Consider the following 18,854-nt stretch of genomic DNA (forward strand, 5'->3'; position numbering starts at 1 on the left):
CCACCCTGAGTGTGGACACGCTGATCCCTTCCATCCCCTATTCTCAACACTCTCACCCTTGCCCCACTCCTAGTTCAGATGCTATACGTCAGATGGTGTCCCTCTCCCTCGCCTAAGCACCTCTCTCGCACGTCTTTCTCCAGGCACCTACGCCAACAGTGAAAATTAAACTAATTAGTTACCGGGAGTCTAAAGTGAAAACAAAGTGCTGGGAACAGGTCGGGCAACATACCGGGTGCTAACTCCCTTTTCATGTTCACATCTCCTTCCACAGCAAATGTGTGTGACTCTAACTCATTCGGGAGGATCCACCCAGGATCAGAGGTAGGTTCACACTGTACAGCGTTTCTCAGCTCAGTGCTCTCCTTACCCCCTTAGATCCACGCTAAATGCCATTTGGGCAGCGGTAGAGTTGCTGCGTTACAACGCCAGAGACTCAGGTTCAACCTGACTACAGGTGGTGTCTGTACGGTGTATGTACGTTCTCACCGTGACTGCGTGGGTTTTCCCCGGGTGCTCCAGTTTCCTCCCACCAAAGACACAGGTTTGTAGATTAATTGGCTTCAGTAAAAATTGTAAATTGTCTGGAGTGTGTATGATTATGCTAGTGTAGTGTAAGAAAATACCTGCAGATGCTGGTACAAATCGAAGGTATTTATTCACAAAATGCTGGGGTAACTCAGCAGGTCAGGCAGCTTCTCAGGAGAGAAGGAATGGGTGACGTTTCGGGTCGAGACCTCAGAAGAAGGGTCTCGACCCGAAACGTCACCCATTCCTTCTCTCCTGAGATGCTGCCTGACCCGCTGAGTTATTCCAGCATTTTGTGAATAAATGCTAGTGTAAGGGGGATCGCTGGTCGGTGCAGACTCGGTGGGCCAAACTTCCCAAAAACTCAGTTCCCGTGGTAAGGATTGAACCTGGGTCTCTGGTGCTGCAAGGCAGCAACTCTACCAGTGTGCTACCCTTGCACTACTGTGCTGCCCTAAACATCTCTCCCATTTTCTCATTAACAGTGCGCCTTATTTTAGCCCTCTTGCTTTGAGAAGATATGTGGAACTACTTACAACTTATACTTGCATTCCTTGGTTAATTTACTGTTGCGTTCTATCTACACCCTCTTTATAAGTCCTTTGCTCATTTTGAAAGTCTGTCCGAGCCTTGGGTTCACCTTCATTGTCCTCTACTGGTTTTCTTTCTGATTTACATTGTATATCTTTACTGAGTATTATGAAATCTTTGTTTAAACATCTGGCACTTTGAATCTGACATTTAAAATCTAATTTTTCCGTTCAATTTAGCCATTTTCCCTTCACGCCTAGATAACTGCCTCTCTTTAACTCCAGACTCTAGTTGTGTGATGGTGATCGACAAGAATAACCCCAGTGACAGCCCCTGGTCTGTCATCCTTTCTTTCAGGTAGAGTGAACTCTACTCTGTTGCCACATTCTCTGACATGCAAAATTTAATTTTACCTGTAGATTGGTGCATAATGCATTTTGTGCTGGTATGGGGGTTATTTGCAGTGTACTGAAACTAGCAGTTTGTTTTACAAAGAATGCCTTAGTGTAAACTTATTGGCTGTGCATTAGTCACCATGTTCCACGGAGCACTGACCAGATTTTCTCGTTTCATAGTGCATAGCTGAGTTAAGGACTACACACCAGGGACTTCTAAACTGGGAACAATCCTGCAGTTGCCAAAATGACTTCAGGTACGGACAAAATAACTACATCTGTGGAAAGGAAGAGAGTTTAGAAACTGTATGTGCTTGATGAGTATCATGTATTACAGACTGAGGTAGTGCCTCACTTTGTGCAAGAAAATAACTGCAGATGCTGGTACAAATCAAAGGTATTTATTCACAAAGTGCTGGAGTAACTCAGCAGGTCAGGCAGCATCTCAGGAGAGAAGGAATGGGTGACGTTTCGGGTCGAGACCCTTCCTCAGACTGATGTCAGGGGGGCGGGACAAAGGAAGGATATAGGTGGAGACAGGAAGATAGTGGGAGAACTGGGAAGGGGGAGGGGAAGAGAGGGACAGAGGAACTATCTAAAGTTGGAGATGTCAATGTTCATACTGCTTGGGTCCTTGGATGGAGTTGAGGGGGGAGGTAAAGGGACAGGTGTTGCATCTCCTGCGGTTGCAGGGGAAAGTGCCCGGGGATGGGGTGGTTTGGGTGGGAAGGGGCGAGTGGACCAGGGAGTTACGGAGGGAACGGTCTCTGCGGAACGCAGAAAGGGGAGGGGATGGGAAGATGTGGCCAGTGGTTGGGTTTCCCGTTGTAGGTGACGGAAATGTTGGCGGATGATTTGTTGGATACGCTGGCTGGTGGGGTGGAAGGTGAGAACGAGGGGGATTCTGTCCTTGTGCAGACCATTACTGTCCTCTAAGCTACATGATCAATTAACTTAACCATTTTGGCTCATCTTATCTCACATCAACACCTTGCCTCCATGACAAAGTCGGATTTAGTTTAGTTTAATTTACTTTAGAGATACAACACAGAAACAGCCCCTTCGGTCCACCGAGTTCACCAGCGATCCCCGCACACTAACGCTATCCTTTACACACACACTAGGGATAATTTACATTTATACCAAGTCAATTAACCTCCAAACCTGCACGTTTTAGGAGTGTGGGAGGAAACCGAAGGTCTCGGAAAAAACCCACGCAGGTCACGGGGAGAACGTACAAACATTGTACTGACAGCACCCGTAGTCGGGATTGAACCCGGGTCTCCGGCGCTGTAAGGCAGTAGCTCTACCACTGTGCCCATCCTCTCAAGAATAACTCCAGATTTTGCCATTGCCCCAGGATCCTATATCCCCAGGTTAGCGGGACTGTCATACGAGGAAAGATTGGAAAGACAGGGCTTGTATTCACTGGAGTTTAGAAGGATGAGACGTATAAAATTATAAAAGGACTGGACAAGCTAGACGCAGGAAAAATGTTCCCAATGTTGGGGGAGTCCAGAACCAGGGGCCACACAGTCTAAGAATAAAGGGGGGACCATTTAAAACTGAGGTGAGAAGATACTTTTTCACCTAGAGAGTTGTGAATTTGTGGAATTCTCTGGCACAGAGGGCAGTGGAGGCCAATTCACTGGATTAATTTAAAAGAGAGTTAGATAGAGCACTAGGGGCTAACGGAATCAAGGGATATGGGGAGAAGGCAGACTTGGGTTACTGATTGTGGATGATCAGCCATGATCACAGGGAATGGCAGTGCCGAATGGCCTCCTCCTGCACCTATTTTCTATGTTTCTATGTTGCCTGACCCGCTATGTTAATCCAGTAGTTTATGCCCTTTTGTGCAAACCAGCATAGGCAATTCCTTGTTTCTAAAGCTCATCTCTGCTCCCTGTCCAAGAGCTGGCCATCCAGCATGACATCAATGAATCCAGGGCTATCCTTGGTGCATCCACTGCTCAACAAGAGTGTTTAAATGTCACATGTACTGACAACGGAAAGGTGGCATTTATGCCTCAGCAGTTTAACAGGTCTGTAATGACAATACACACAGATAAATCTGAAGAAGGGTCTCGACCCGAAACGTCACCCATTCCTTCTCTCCTGAGATGCTGCCTGACCTGCTGAGTTACTCCAGCATTTTGTGAATGTTTTGTACATTCGATTTGTACCAGCATCTGCAGTTATTCATAATCTCTCCATTGTTGTATTAGGGGAATGATTTCTTTGTCTGTGACTGAATGGGTTTGGGTTGAGGGTTATTGGTTATTGCGTTATGGTTATGGTTATTGGTTATGGTTTATCATATCATATCATATATATACAGCCGGAAACAGGCCTTTTCGGCCCACCAAGTCCGTGCCGCCCAGCGATCCCCATACCCTAACACTATCCTACACCCACTAGGGACAATTTTTACTTTTACCCAGCCAATTAACCTACATACCTGTACGTCTTTGGAGTGTGGGAGGAAACCGAAGATCTCGGAGAAAACCCACGCAGGTCACGGGGAGAACGTACAAACTCCTTACAGTGCAGCACCCGTAGTCAGGATCGAACCTGAGTCTCCGGCGCTGCATTCGCTGTAAAGCAGCAACTCTACCGCTGCGCTACCGTGCCGCCCATGTTTGCGGGTCCTTCACTTTCTTCGCCTTGTTTCTGAACTATAGGTAAGAACTATAGGTACCTCCAAATTACATGAAAATGCACAGAGTCATGTAACACACATAAAGATCCCTCAGCTCACCGTGTGAGATGCCCTGCCTCTACCATCTCAGGCAGTGCATTTCAGATTGAAAACACCTTCTCGGTGAAAAATAAAATCCTCACTTTTTAAAAACCTTTTCTCTAAACCCTCTTTCTCTTCGCTTTCAACCTCTGCCCGCTGGTTATGGATATCTCTGATATGGGCTACACATCCTCGCTGTCCACTCCCCACAGAATGTTGTGGTGCTGTTCAGGGCATTGCAGTGGCGCAGCGCCAGAGATCTCGGTTCGATCCTGACCTCGGGTACTGTCCGTGTGGAGTTTGCACGTTCTCCCTGTGACCGCGTGGGTTTCCTCCGGGTGCTCTGGTTACCTCCCACATCCCAAAGACGTGCGGGTTTGTATGTTAATTGGCCTGTGTAAAAATGCACCTAATGTGTCGGGAGTGAATGAGAAAGGGAGATAACATAGAGCTAGTGTGAATGGGTGATCAATGGTTGGCATGCATAGACTCGGGGGGCCTGTTCCCATTTTGTGTCTCAAAAACTAAAACGTAAAACTAAACGTGCGTCTTTAGATACCGATACTAAAATTCATGTTGGCATAGAAACATAGAAAATAGGTGCAGGAGGAGACCTTTCGGCCCTTCGAGCCAGCACCGCCATTCATTGTGATCATGGCTGATCATCCCCAATCAATAACCCGTGCCTGCCTTCTCCCCATATCCCTTGATTCCACTAGCCCCCAGAGCTCTATCTAACTCTCTTAAATCCATCCAGTGAATTCACATTTCATTATCTTTCGCAATCTGCTTGTGGAACCACAGTGTAAATATTAAATTACTTTAACGGAGCTTGTCACAATAACACTCCACCCCTCTGATTGTATCAGGAAGTTAGGATTCCCCTGAGTTGTTCCAAAGTCCTTTCAATTCCATTGGGTTTTGTTTCATCATCAACAAAAAATGCAGGAAATACTCAACAGGTCAGGTCGCGCCTGTGGAAAAGGAGCTGGATGGAGTGGACGTGGAGAGGATGTTTCCACTAGTGGGGGAGTCTAGGACCAGAGGGCACAGCCTCGGAATTAAAGGGCGTTCCTTTAGGTAGGAGATGAGGAGGAATTTCTTTAGTCAGAGGGTGGTGAATCTGTGGAATTCATTGTCACAGACGGCTGTGGAGGCCAAGTCAGTGGATATTTTAAAGGCAGAGATAAATAGATTCTTGATTAGTGCGGGTGTAAGGGGGGGTTATGGGGAGAAGGCAAGAGAATGGGGTTAAGAGGGAAAGATAGATCAGCCATGATTGAATGGCGGAGTAGACTTGATGGGCCGAATGGCCAAATTCTGCTCCCATCACCTGAACTTAGGAACAATGAATGTTTCAGACCTGAATATTACAATCATTTTCTAATTTTATTTCGGTTTTCCAACATCTGCGCAATGTTTTGATTTGTTTTTGCTTCAACAACAACACGTTGCATTTATAATGTCAGAGTATATCCCAAGGCATTTGGCAGAGCTGATCAGTAAGCAGGATTCAACACACAAACATAAAACACATAATGAGGATGTGTCAGGAGAAGCTTTGTAAAAGGTGGCATATTTAACTCGTCTTTTATGTGCAAAAGGCAAGGATTAATGAGGGAAAACATTCCAGAGCTGAAGGTCCAGGCAGCTAAAATTTCTTATCGAAACGTATCTTATCGAAACGTATAAGATTATTGGATCTTATCGAAACGTATAAGATTATTAAGGGGTTGGACACGTTAGAGGCAGGAAACATGTTCCCAATGTTGGGGGAGTCCAGAACCAGGGGCCACAGTTTAAGAATAAGGAGTTGGCCATTTAGAGCTGAGATGAGGAAAAACTTTTTCAGTCAGAGAGTTGTAAATCTGTGGAATTCTCAGCCTCAGAAGGCAGTGGAGGCCAATTCTCTGAATGCATTCGAGAGAGAGCTAGATAGAGCTCTTAAGGATAGCGGAGTCAGGGGGTATGGGGAGAAGGCAGGAACGGGGTACTGATTGAGAATGATCAGCCATGATCACATTGAATGGTGGTGCTGGCTCGAAGGACTGAATGGCCTCCTCCTGCACCTTTTGTCTATTGTCTAAATTGCAAGCGCCAATGATGTAATCTGGGATGTCTAAAGGGCCTGTCCCACTTAGGGGATTGTCTAGGCGACTACAGGCGACTAGGCCGTCGCCACGCGGTTGCCGGGGTGTCGCCTGTACGGTCGTGAGTCGTCTCCAAAGAGTCGTAGCGTCTTTCTGGTCGCCACTGGATTTTCAGAATGTTTAAAAAAAATTGGTGACAGCGGGTTTGACGCCAATTAGCGTAGCTTGACGTCTCCTGATGGGGGCGCTGTCGTAGGTTGTCGCCAGGTGACGTAGGTTGTCACCGGTGCTGACTTCAGTGAATTCTATTGGCGACTACCTATGTCAACCGGCGACAAAACCGGAGGCCAAAATGACGTGAATTGTCTTCAGTTCTCTTCAGTTGCCGCCGACACGGCCGTGGGTTGTCGTAGCTTGTCGCGGGTGGACGTTGGTTGACTTCAGTTGTCGTATGTTGCCGCCTGTGTGGTCGTAGGTTGTCGTAGATGCGGTCGTAGGTGGACGTCCTACTCGCGACGATTGGGTCGCTGGTTGCTGTAGCTTGACGTTGACTGGGTGGTAGGTTGTAGCTTGTCGTAGACATTGTCGTGGGGTGGGGGGGTCCAGTCGCCCGTTTTTTTGGCGACCTGCTACGATTATGACAGTCGCCAACAGTCACCTAAAAAATCGCCTAAGTGGGACAGGCTCTTCACACTACTGATAATAGACAATAGACAATAAGTGCAGGAGGAGGCCATTCGGCCCTTTGAGCCAGCGCCACCATTCAATGTGATCATGGCTGATCATTCTCAATCAGTACCCCGTTCCTGCCTTCTCCCCATACCCCCTGACTCCGCTATCCTTAAGAGCTCTATCTTGCTCTCTCTTGAATGCATTCAGAGAATTGGCCTCCACTGCCTTCTGAGGCAGAGAATTCCACAGATTTACAATTCTCTGACTGAAAATGTTTTTCCTCATCTCCGTTCTAAATGGCCTATTCTTAAACTGTGGCCCCTGGTTCTGGGCTCCCCCAACATTGGGAACATGTTTCCTGCCTCTAACGTGTCCAACCCCTTAATAATCTTATATGTTTTGATAAGATCCCCTCTCATCCTTCTAAATTCCAGTGTATACAAGCCTAGCCGCTCCAGTCTTTCAACATATGATAGTCCCGCCATTCCGGGAATTAACCTAGTAAACCTACGCTGCACGTCCTGAATAGCAAGAATATCCTTCCTCAAATTTGGAGACCAAAACTGCCCACAGTACTCCAGGTGCGGTCTCACTAGGGCCCTGTACAACTGCAGAAGAACCTCTTTGCTCCTATACTCAACTCCTCTTGTTATGAAGGCCAACATTCCTTTGGCTTTCTTCACTGTCTGCTGTACCTGCATGCTTCCTTTCAGTGACTGATGCACTAGGACACCCAGATCGTGTTGTACGTCCCCTTTTCCTAACTTGACACCATTCAGATAATAATCTGCCTTCCAGTTCTTACCACCAAAGTGGATAACCTCACACTTATCCACATTAAACTGCATCTGCCATGCATCCGCCCACTCACACAACCTGTCCAAGTCACCCTGCAACCTCATAGCATCTTCCTCACAGTTCACACTGCCACCCAGCTTTGTATCATCTGCAAATTTGCTAATGGTACTTTTAATCCCTTCATCCAAGTCATTAATGTATATTGTAAATAGCTGCGGTCCCAGCACCGAGCCTTGCGGTACCCCACTAGTCACTGCCTGCCATTCTGAAAGGGATCCATTTATACCCACTCTTTGCTTTCTGTCTGCCAACCAATTTTCTATCCATGTCAGTACCCTACCTCCAATACCATGTGCTCTAATTTTGCCCACTAATCTCCTATGTGGGACCTTGTCGAAGGCTTTCTGAAAGTCGAGGTACACCACATCCACCGGCTCGCCCCTGTTAATTTTCCTAGTTACATCCTCAAAAAATTCCAGTAGATTAGTCAGGCATGATTTCCCCTTCGTAAATCCATGCTTACTCGGAACGATTCTGTTACTACTATCCAAATGCTCCGCAATTTCGTCTTTTATAATTGACTCCAGCATTTTCCCCACCACTGATGTCAGACTAACTGGTCTATAATTTCCCGTTTTCTCTCTCCCTCCTTTCTTAAAAAGTGGGACAACATTAGCTACCCTCCAATCCACAGGAACTGATCCTGAATCTATAGAACATTGGAAAATGATCTCCAATGCGTCCACAATTTCTAGAGCCACCTCCTTAAGTACTCTGGGATGCAGACCATCAGGCCCTGGGGATTTATCAGCCTTCAGTCCCATCAGTCTACCCAAAACCATTTCCTGCCTAATGTGGATTTCCTTCAGTTCCTCCTTCACCCTCGGATTTCTGGCCACCAGAACATCTGGGAGATTGTTTGTATCTTCCTCAGTGAAGACAGATCCAAAGTACCAGTTCAACTCATCTGCCATTTCCTTGTTCCCCATAATAAATTCCCCTGCTTCTGAATTCAAGGGACCCACATTTGCCTTGACTATATTTTTCCTCTTCACGTACCTAAAAAAGCTTTTACTATCCTCCTTTATATTATTGGCTAGTTTACCCTCGTACCTCATCTTTTCTCCCCGTATTGCCTTTTTAGTTTTCTTCTGTTGTTCTTTAAAAGAGTCCCAATCCTCTGGCTTCCCACTCTTCTTTGCTATGTTATACTTCTTCTCTTTTATTTTTATGCTGTCCTTGACTTCCCTTGTCAGCCACGGGTGCCTCTTACTCCCCTTAGAATCTTTCCTCCTCTTTGGGATGAATTGATCCCGCAACTTCTGCATTATTCCCAGGAATACCTGCCATTGCTGTTCCACCGTCTTCCCTGCTAGGGCCTCCTCCCAGTCAAATCTGGCCAGCTCCTGCCTCATGCTCCTGTAATTCCCTTTGCTAGACTGTAATACTGACACTTCCAATTTTCCCTTCTCCCTGTCAATTTGTAGAGTAAAACTTATATTATGATCTTGGAAAATTGTAAAGTTGTGGTGGTTATGGCTAGGAGACCATGGAGACATTCCAGTATGGAACTGGGAATTGCAAAGTCATGGCAAGTACCAGGAGGCACTGGGTGATAATTGAATAGTACCTGGAATGGATTAAGATACAGGCTGCAGTTTTGGATGTTGTTTACTGGAAAGGATCAATGTGAGATTCCAGCCAGGGGAGTATTAAAACAGGTGATTCTGGGCCAAAAGGGCCCAGGTCGGCACGGTGGCGCAGCGGTAGAGTTGCTGCCTTACAGTGCTTGCAGTGCCGGAGACCCGGGTTCCATCCCGACTACGGGCGCCGTTTGTACGTTCTCCCCGTGACCCGCGTGTGTTTTCTCCGAGATCTTCGGTTTCCTCCCACACTCCAAAGACGTGCAGGTTTGTAGGTTAATTGGCTTGTTGTAAATGTAAAATTGTCCCTAGTGTGTGTAGGATCGTGTTAGTGTGCGGGGATCGCTGGTCGTTGCGGATTCGATAGGCCGAAGGGTCTGTTTCCACGCTGTATCTTTAAACTAAAGTAAACAAACTAAAGTAACCTAGACTAAACTAAAGGAGACCTGGGCAATAACAATGCTGGGCAATAACAATTGCATTTAGAGATACAACATGGAAACAAGTCCTTGGCCTACTGTGTCCACGCCGACCATCCATCACCTGCTCACACCAGTTCTATGTTATCCCACTTTCTCTTCCACTCCCTACAAAATGTACAGAGATCACTCAACCTACAACCCCGTACAATATCCTACACTCTAGAGACATTTTACGATTTTACTGAAGCCAATTAACCTACAAACCTACTTTAGATAGTTCCTCTGTCCCTCTCTTCCCCCCCTCCCCTTACCAGTTATCCCTCTATCTTCCCGTCTCCACCTATATCCTTCCTTTGTCCCGCCCCCCTGACATCAGTCTGAAGAAGGGTCTCGACCCGAAACGTCACCCATTCCTTCTCTCCTGAGATGCTGCCTGACCCGCTGAGTTACTCCAGCATTTTGTGAAATAAATACCTTCGATTTGTACCAGCATCTGCAGTTATTTTCTTACACAACCTACAAACCTATACCTCTTTGAAATATGGGAGGAGACCAGAGCAGAGGGAAAGCCCACGTGGTCACTTCGAGAACGTACAAACTCTGTGCAGACAATAGCCGTAGTCAGGATCAAACCCGTGTCTCTGGCAGTGTAAGGCAGCGACTCTACCACTGCGCCACCGTGCTGGCCTAGCACCAGAGTTTTTTTTAGATTTAGAGATACAGCGCGGAAACAGGCCCTTCGGCCCACCAGGTCCACGCCGACCAGCGATCCCCGCACACTAACACTATCCTACACACACTAAGGGGCAATTTTTACATTTACCAAGCCAATTAACCTACATACCTGCACGTCTTTGGAGTGTGGGAGGAAACCGAAGATCTCGGAGAAAACCCACGCAGGTCACGGGGAGAACGTACAAACTCCGTACAGACGGCGCCCGTAGTCGGGATCGAACCTGAGTCTCCGGCGCTGCATTCGCTGTAAGGCGGCAACTCTACCGCTGCGCCACCGTGCCGCACTTCTGTGCCGCCGCCCGGGTATGATCCTGACTACGGCTACTGTCTGCACAGAGTTTGTACGTTCTCGAAGTGACCACGTGGGCTTCCCCCAGGTGCTCTGGTCTCCTCCCATATTTCACAGAGGTATAGGTTTGTAGGTTGTGTAAGAAAATAACTGAAGATGCTGGTACAAATCGAAGCTGAAGAACTGGGGCGTGGGGTTAAACTAAAGTCCATGTTTGGCTGGCATGGATACTATGGGCTGAATGGTCGCTCCCTTCACTGTGTGTTGATATTGTAGTGATCCAAGAACATACAGGGATTGTGAGCCTGCCTGCTAATGTGCTTCCCTTCCCACTGACACTTGCCTGGTGCTGATGCTGATCTCTCATCTCTTTAACAGGCAATGCTGTCCCTCCTGGCAGTGGCCCCTTCACAGCATTGACTCCCAGCATGTGGCCACAGGACATATTGACCAAGGTCTCCCAGGTAAGAGAGTAACTTTACACACACCACTCACTCCTAATGATGGGTGGCTTGCAGTTGTATATCACTAGGTTCACTAGGTTAGTTCCCGGAATGGCGGGACTGTCGTATGTTGAAAGGCTGGAGCGACTAGACTTGTATACACTGGAATTTAGAAGGATGAGAGGGGATCTTACTGAAATATATAAGATTATTAAGGGATTGGACAAGCTAGAGGCAGGAAACATGTTCCCAATGTTGGGGGAGTCCAGAATCAGGGGCCACAGTTTAAGAATAAGGGGTAGGCCATTTAGAATGGAAATGAGGAAAAACTTTTTCAGTCAGAGAGTTGTGAATCTGTGGAATTCTCTGCCTCAGAAGGCAGTGGAGGCCAATTCTCTGGATGCTTTCAAGAGAGAGTTAGATAGAACTCTTAATGATAGCGGAGTCAGGGGGTATGGGGAGAAGGCAGGAACGGGGTACTGATTGTGAATGATCAGCCATGATTACATTGAATGGCGGTGCTGGCTCGAAGGGCCGAATGGCCTCCTCCTGCACCTATTGTCTATTGTCTATCATCTTGCATGGAACTTACCAAATAATGACAGGCCTGGATAGAGTGGATATAGAATGAATGAATGAATGTTTATTGGCCAAGTATGTGCACGTACAAGGAATGTGCCTTGGTGCTCCGCTCACAAATGACAACACAAACATACAGTTAACAATTAAGAATAAAGCATAAACACATCAAAACAATAAGGATACAACATTACGGAGAGAATGTTTCCATTAAGGAAGAGTCTCGGATCAGAGGACACAGCCTCAGAATAAAAGGACGTGCCTTTAAAAAGAAGATGAGGAGAAATTATTTTGTCGGAGGGTGGTGAATCTGTGGAATTCATTGACACAGAAGGCTGTGGAGGCCAAGTCAGTGGATATTTTTAAAGCTGAGATAGATAGATCCTCGATTAGTGCGGGTGTCAGGGGTTATGGAGAGAAGGCAGAAGGAGGTTGTGTCGGTGAAGCCTAGGGGGGAAGCCTGTGTGTTTTATGGATGGTACAGTCACTGTGTGGGTGGTGGAGGTAAGGACCATTCTCGGTGGCAGATAGGGTGCTAGTTCAGTGGCTGCTTTGCCTTGCAGGGTGCTGAGGTTCTTCAGTCTTGTTACGGGGCACAGTGGTGCGGTTGAAATACCTAGGAAGGAACTGCAGATGCTGGTTTATACTGAAGTCAGACACAAAATGCTGGAGCAACTCAGTGGGTCAGGCTGCATCTCTGAAAATAGACACAAAATGCTGGAGTAACTCAGCGGGACAGGCAGCATCTCTGGAGAGAAGGAATGGGTGACGTTTCGGATCGAGACCCTTCTTCAGGCATCTCTGGAGAAAAGGAACAGGTGATATATCGGGTCAGAAGCCTTCTTCAGACTGAAAGTAGAAGAGGGTGGAGGGACCTGGAGGTGGAAAACAGTTCCGGCCTTTTCCCACCTCCAGTCCGTCCCCCCGTCCCCCCCCCACTTTCAGTCTGAAGGGTTTGAGCTGAAACATCTCCAGAGATTCTGCATGTTCACTTGAAGCTACACAGACAGACAACAGACCACCAATATATTTATCACTGGGCCATGTGTACTTGTCGGCCCTGAGGCGGGAAGAGATTGTCCAGCTGGTTAATTGCTGCTTAATTGCCTCTCACGACTTGATCCTGCCTTCTGTCTGCTCTCTGTGTCCTGTTTACTCTGCCTTGGCCTAACGATCAAGCTGCAAATGACCTTTCTGCACTCACCTGACTCCTCACTTGCTCTCTGCTCTATGAACCCCCGCAGTCTCAGTTTAGATGGACTGACTGGTCAGCCTACCCTCCCTCCGTTTGGAGTTTTGGTTATTGCAGTGAAGACTAGTTTGAGAAATGGCTCCCCAAATCCCCCCCTCCCCCTCTCTCTGTCCCCTTCCAACCTATGTTCCTCTCACTTCTCTTCTCTCCTTATCTCATTTTCATCTCCAGCCTATGTCACTTACTCCACCCACTTGCCAATCAAACCCCCTCGCCTGTATCCACCCATCACTCGCCAGACTTTGTCTTCGCCGCCACTGCTCTTTTCCAGCTTCCTCCCCCCTTACTCCAAACAGTTTGAAGAAGGCTCCCGACCCTAATCATCCGAGATACCGCGCGGAAACAGACCCCCCTCGGCCCAACGAGTCGGCACCGACCGGCGATCCCCCGTACACCAACTCCATCCTACACACCAGGGATAAATTACAGAAGCCAATGAACCTACAAACCTGCACGTCGTTGGAATGTGGCAGGAAACCAGGGCACCCGGAGAAAACCCACGTGGTCACAGGGAGAACGTAAAAGCTCCATACAGACCGCACCCGCAGTTAGGATTGAACCTGGGTCTGTGGCACTGTAAGGCTGCCCCTCCATAGATATACCTGACCCACTGAGTTACTCCAGCACTTTGTATCTTTCCCAGGATTCCCGCATCTGCCTTCCCTTACAACTATGTGACATCAATATTCATTTCCAGGGGACATTATTCTGCCACAGTCATGTTGTTGCCCTTTCCTGTTTGCTATTCTTTAATGCCCTATAAGGGACTACGCCCAAATCCGTTGCTAAGAGCAACTCAATAAATACTAAAACATGCGTCATTCGTCTAACCCAGGAGAAGATATAGAGTGTTAATGCCCAGTTTCAGAATCCTTCCCACCATAATTCAATCCTTAATTCTATTCTCCATTTCCAGTCCTGTCGACATGAGAGGCAAAACATGGCATTGCCTGACCCGGGTTCTGCAAATCACTCTTACGTTCCCTTAGATTTTCAAGCAGATTTGGAATCAAAACTCTTTTCCCTGTTCCTCAAATTCAGGGAGTCTGCCACGCAGTTTGTCTATAGCACTGACGTACGTACGTATATGCGGTCTCCCACATGGAGGCCACATAGGTGTGTCCAAATGCCGGCGGTAGGTATGGTGGAAAGCATTCATTGTAGTGCACAACGTCACAGCCTGCATTAGCATCACACCTTGGTTTGACGACAGCTCCATCCAAGACCGTAAGGAATTGCACCGAATTGTGGACGCAGCCCAGAACATCACACAAACCAACCTCCCTTCTATTGACACCATTTATACGTCACGCTGTCTCGGCAAGGCCAGCAGCATCATCAAGGACCAGTCGCACCCCGGCCACTCCCTCGTCTCCCCTCTCCCATCAGACAAAAGATATAGAAGTGTGAAAACGCACACCTCCAGATTCAGGGACAGTTTCTTCCCAGCTGTTATCAGGCAACTGAACCCCATCCTACCACAACCAGAGAGCAGTGTTGAACTACTATCTACCTCGGACTATCCTTGATCGGTCTTTGCTGGCTTTACCTTGCACTAAACGCTATTCCCTTGTAATCATGTATTGTCTTTCCGCTGCCTGGATAGCATGCAACAAAAGCTATTCACTGTACCTCGGTGTACATGACAATAAACTGAACTGAATTGAACTGCTTACCACTGTCTATTGGGCTTTCATAATTATTTCCCATAACTATATGAGCCTCAGCCAAGGGAACACATTATCTCCTAAACTGAATGGTATGTGACACTTCTGTGGATAATTACTAACAAACACCTGTTCATCTGATTATTCCCATTTTAATTTGTAACACCAGTTCTTACTGTAGTTAGCCACAAAATGCTGGAGTAACTCAGCGGGTCAGGCAGTATCTCGGGAGAGGAGGAATACATGACGTTTCGGGTCGAGACCGAAGGTCAAGAATTCCTCCTCTCCCGAGATGCTGCCTGACCCGCTGAGTTACTCCAGCATTTTGTGTCTACCTTCGATTTAAATCAACATCTGCAGTTTTCTTTCCTATCCCTGTTCTTACTGAGTGCATACAAATAACAAGACATCCTGTGCATCGGCACAATGCTGAATGCTTGCAGAAGCCTGCTTTTCTTTCTTAATGTAACTGGAAACTGCCAGATCCCTTGCAGAACTTCTGACGTTTCAAAAGTTGTCATCGTCTGTTTAAAAAGGAAAGAATAGAATCCATCAGCGCTCAGCGTAAGAGCCCAAGGGGTGTAATTCATCACTTTAAAATCAAACAACTCGAACAAAAGTGCTACTGGTGGAAAGGGTCACCTTTTCGTTAACCCTTTCGGTTCAGAGTTGTGCGACCATTTTGCCCTGAGGTCTACCTGCCCACTCTCATCAGGTCATAAGGTCGAGGAGCAGAATTAGGCCATTCGGCCCATCAAGTCTACTCCGCCATTCAATCATGGCTGATCTATCTCTCCCTCCTAACCCCTGTCGTCTTGGCCCGCACATTTGGTTCTGTGCTCCAAGGGTGCCTGCCCTGTCCTGGATAGAACCACATCTACTTGCCCATCAAAGCACGTCTGTTCTCCCCTCAGTGTCCCACACCCCTCGAGTGCTGCCGACTCTGCCAGACTCTTGTCCAGTTCATTCAACTGGACATTGTTAAATAACACTTGGCAGCCAGCAATAAATGTACAAGTTTACGCACACGCATGTGAAGAAACAGCTTGCACACTCTCCCATTGAGTTGTGGCTATCACGCAGAAGATACAGTTACACTCCCCATATAGGTGGACATCTGACCTGTGATACGTTTGTCTCTGGGGCATTCACACACGAGGGGTTAAGGGATTGTTCATCTGGTTAATTGCCCCTCTCTTCTTTGTCCTGTATCCTGTGCCTCATAAACTCTGTGTGTCGGCCAACTTAAAGGTCAAGCAACATGTGACCCCTCGGCACTTTGCTGCCCATTTACTGTCTCTGAGCTGTCTTATCGCCTGCAGTCTCTTTATCGATGTACAAATAAATAGACATACAGCGCAAAAACACCGTCTCCATGCGGCCCATCTACTGTAACATTTTGGTTCACAGACTTATGTGACTTTGAGTCATACAGTGTGGAAACAGAGCCTTCGGCCCAACATGCCCATGCCAACCAAGATGGTCCATCTACACTACACTAGTCCCACCTGCTGGGGTTAACGCATATCCCTGTAAACCTTACCTGCTCAAATGTCTTTTAAATGTTGTTATAGTACTTGCCTCAACTGCCTCCTCTGGCAGCCCATCCCATATACCCACAGCCCTGGGGGAAAAACATTGCCCCTCGGGGTCCTGTTAAGTCTTTCCCTTCTGACCTTAAACCCATGCCCTCCGGTTCTTGATTCCCCGCCCTGGGGAAAATAACTCCAGGTGCTCATCTTTCACGTTTTCAACATTTTGTGAGGACCTGACTCTGCCATTCCCACAAGCAGGGTGTCCCAAAACCAAACTTCATTCTGTGGAAAGCCTCAAACCCCGTACCATAAACCTATGGCCTCTATTTCACAAACCTCTACTTTAGTTTAGTTTAGAGATACTGTGCGGAAACAGGCCCTTCGGCCCGCCGAGTCCGCGCCTACCAGCAATCCCCGCACATTAACACTATCCTGCACTCACTAGGGACAATTTACACTTTCACCGAAGCCAATTAGCCTACAAACCAGTGCGCCTTTGGAATGTGGGAGGAAACCAAAGATCTCGGAGAAAACCCACGCAGGTCACGGGGAGAAGGTACAAACTCCGTACAGACAGTACCCGGGTCTCTGGCGCTGTGAGGCAGCAACTCTACCGCTGCGCCACCGTGCCGCTACTTCTGCCACCGTGCCGCCTCTACGGGAAGTGGTTTCCTACTGTCCACCTACGGGCAGGGAGGTTGTTCAGTGTCCCGTTGCTGGCACGTATTGGAAACATTAAGTGGAATTCACCCACTGCTTCTCTTTCAGGAGGAGTCTGTACCACGCCCAGAGTTCCAGTACGACGAGTTTGGATTTCGCATCGACAAAGAAGGTAACGGTGCATTGTTGCTGCCTGTCGGACTTGCCTGGGCCCTCTGCTTGTCCGCCACTGCCTCCAACACCAGCGCCCGCTGCCACTTAACGCAGTACAGGCGCTCCTCAGCTTACCATGGGGTCACGTTCCCAGAAACCCATCGCAAACCGAAAATATCGTACGTCGAGAATGCATTTAATGCACGTGATCTCGTGGCCGGAAGCGAGTTGCGGCTCGCTACAGGTCGCTGCCGTTTGCACCATCACACAGTCGAAATATCGCACGTCGAAGCATCGTAAGCCAGGGAGCATCTGTAACCCCTTCAAATTCATTTAATGGGAGCAGTTTTCGAACAAAATTTAATGTGAATTACAACTTTCAAAAGACATTTGGAGTAGAATTAGGCCATTCGGCCCATCGAGTCCACTCCGTCATTCAATCATGGCTGATCTCTGCCTCCTAATCCCATTTTCCTGCCTTCTCCCCATAACCCTTGACACCTGTTTTAATCAAGAATTTGTCTATCTCTGCCTGAATCAGAACCAGTACTTTTTACCTGCTTGTAAGAGCTAGTCCTTTTTACTTGCAATTGTCCCATATTTTTCTTAAACTTTTTCTATCCATGTACCTATCAAACTTTTTGTAAACTTTTTCTATCCATGTAAACTTTTTCTATCCATGTACCTATCAAAGTGTCTTCCAAATGTTGTTACTGTACCGGTCTCTGTCCATATATTGGTAGGAAGGGTTGAGAGAGCATTTGGCCAAGTGCAGGCAAATGGGACTAGCCTAGAATATCAACTTGGTTGACATGGACAAGGTGGGCCGAAGGGCCTGCTTCCGTGCTATATAGCACTTTGACAATGAGCTTAGTTTTAGTTTCAAGTTTAGTTTCCGAGATGGAATGCAGAAACAGGCCCTGCTGACCAGCGATCCCCACACACGAACACAATACTACCAATGCCAGGGACAATTTACATTTATACCAAGCCAATTAACCTACAAACCTGCACGTCTTTGGAGCGTGGGAGGAAACCAGAGCACCCGGAGAAAACCCACACATATCACAGGGAGAACGTACAAACGTACAAACGCGGCATGGTGGCGCAGCGGTAGAGTTGCTGCCTTACAGCGAATGCAGCGCCGGAGACTCAGGTTCGATCCTGACTACGGGCGCCGTCTGTACGTTCTCCCCGTGACCTGCGTGGGTTTTCTCCGAGATCTTCGGTTTCCTCCCACACTCCAAAGACGTACAGGTTTGTAGGTTAATTGACTGGGTAAATGTAAAAATTGTCCCTAGTGTGTGTAGGATAGTGTTAATGTGTGGGGATCGCTGGGCGGCACGGACTTGGTGGGCCGAAGGGCCTGTTTCCGCGCTGTATCTCTAAATCTAAATCTAAACTCCATACAGACAGCACCCGTAGCCAGGATAGAACCCTTGTCTCTGGAGCTGTGAGGCAGCAACTCTAGCGCTGCGCCACCGTGTCATCCTTAATTGACTAAATGATTTGACAAGGAGAAAGGATTTTATTGTTGCAAAACAGAACAAAGAGGTTCGTCCATCGGGGCCCTTTAGTTCCATTCCCCCTCTACTTTTCCTGTAACTCTTCAATTTACTCTCTCCCACATTAATTCTCATTATTTGTTTTGCCACTTGGCAACGTAGGATTAATGTATAGTGGGATGTACCGTCGAGACTTTGGGATGTTAGCTGAAGG

General features: G+C 47.5%; 1 protein-coding gene across 5 annotated transcripts in view; it reads left to right on the forward strand.

The window, feature by feature from the left end:
- The first annotated feature begins 273 nt into the window (after positions 1–273).
- Positions 274–18,854, forward strand: part of sgsm3 (small G protein signaling modulator 3) — a 101,297-nt gene continuing 82,716 nt past the window's right edge. Inside the window, exons 1-5 of one of the 5 annotated variants that reach the window (XM_078430544.1) lie at positions 274–324; positions 1,344–1,416; positions 1,635–1,711; positions 11,225–11,310; positions 17,091–17,154. In XM_078430544.1, coding sequence (XP_078286670.1) covers positions 1,702–1,711; positions 11,225–11,310; positions 17,091–17,154 — 160 coding nt within the window. In that variant the 5' untranslated portion in view covers positions 274–324; positions 1,344–1,416; positions 1,635–1,701. Of the gene's footprint in view, positions 325–383; positions 545–1,298; positions 1,417–1,634; positions 1,712–11,224; positions 11,311–17,090; positions 17,155–18,854 lie in introns of those variants that run through there. The other 4 variants (XM_078430546.1, XM_078430545.1, XM_078430547.1 and 1 more) reach the window with 4 other exon arrangements.

The sequence above is a fragment of the Rhinoraja longicauda genome, chromosome 40 (genome assembly GCF_053455715.1).
Source record: "Rhinoraja longicauda isolate Sanriku21f chromosome 40, sRhiLon1.1, whole genome shotgun sequence".
NCBI lineage: Eukaryota > Metazoa > Chordata > Chondrichthyes > Rajiformes > Arhynchobatidae > Rhinoraja > Rhinoraja longicauda.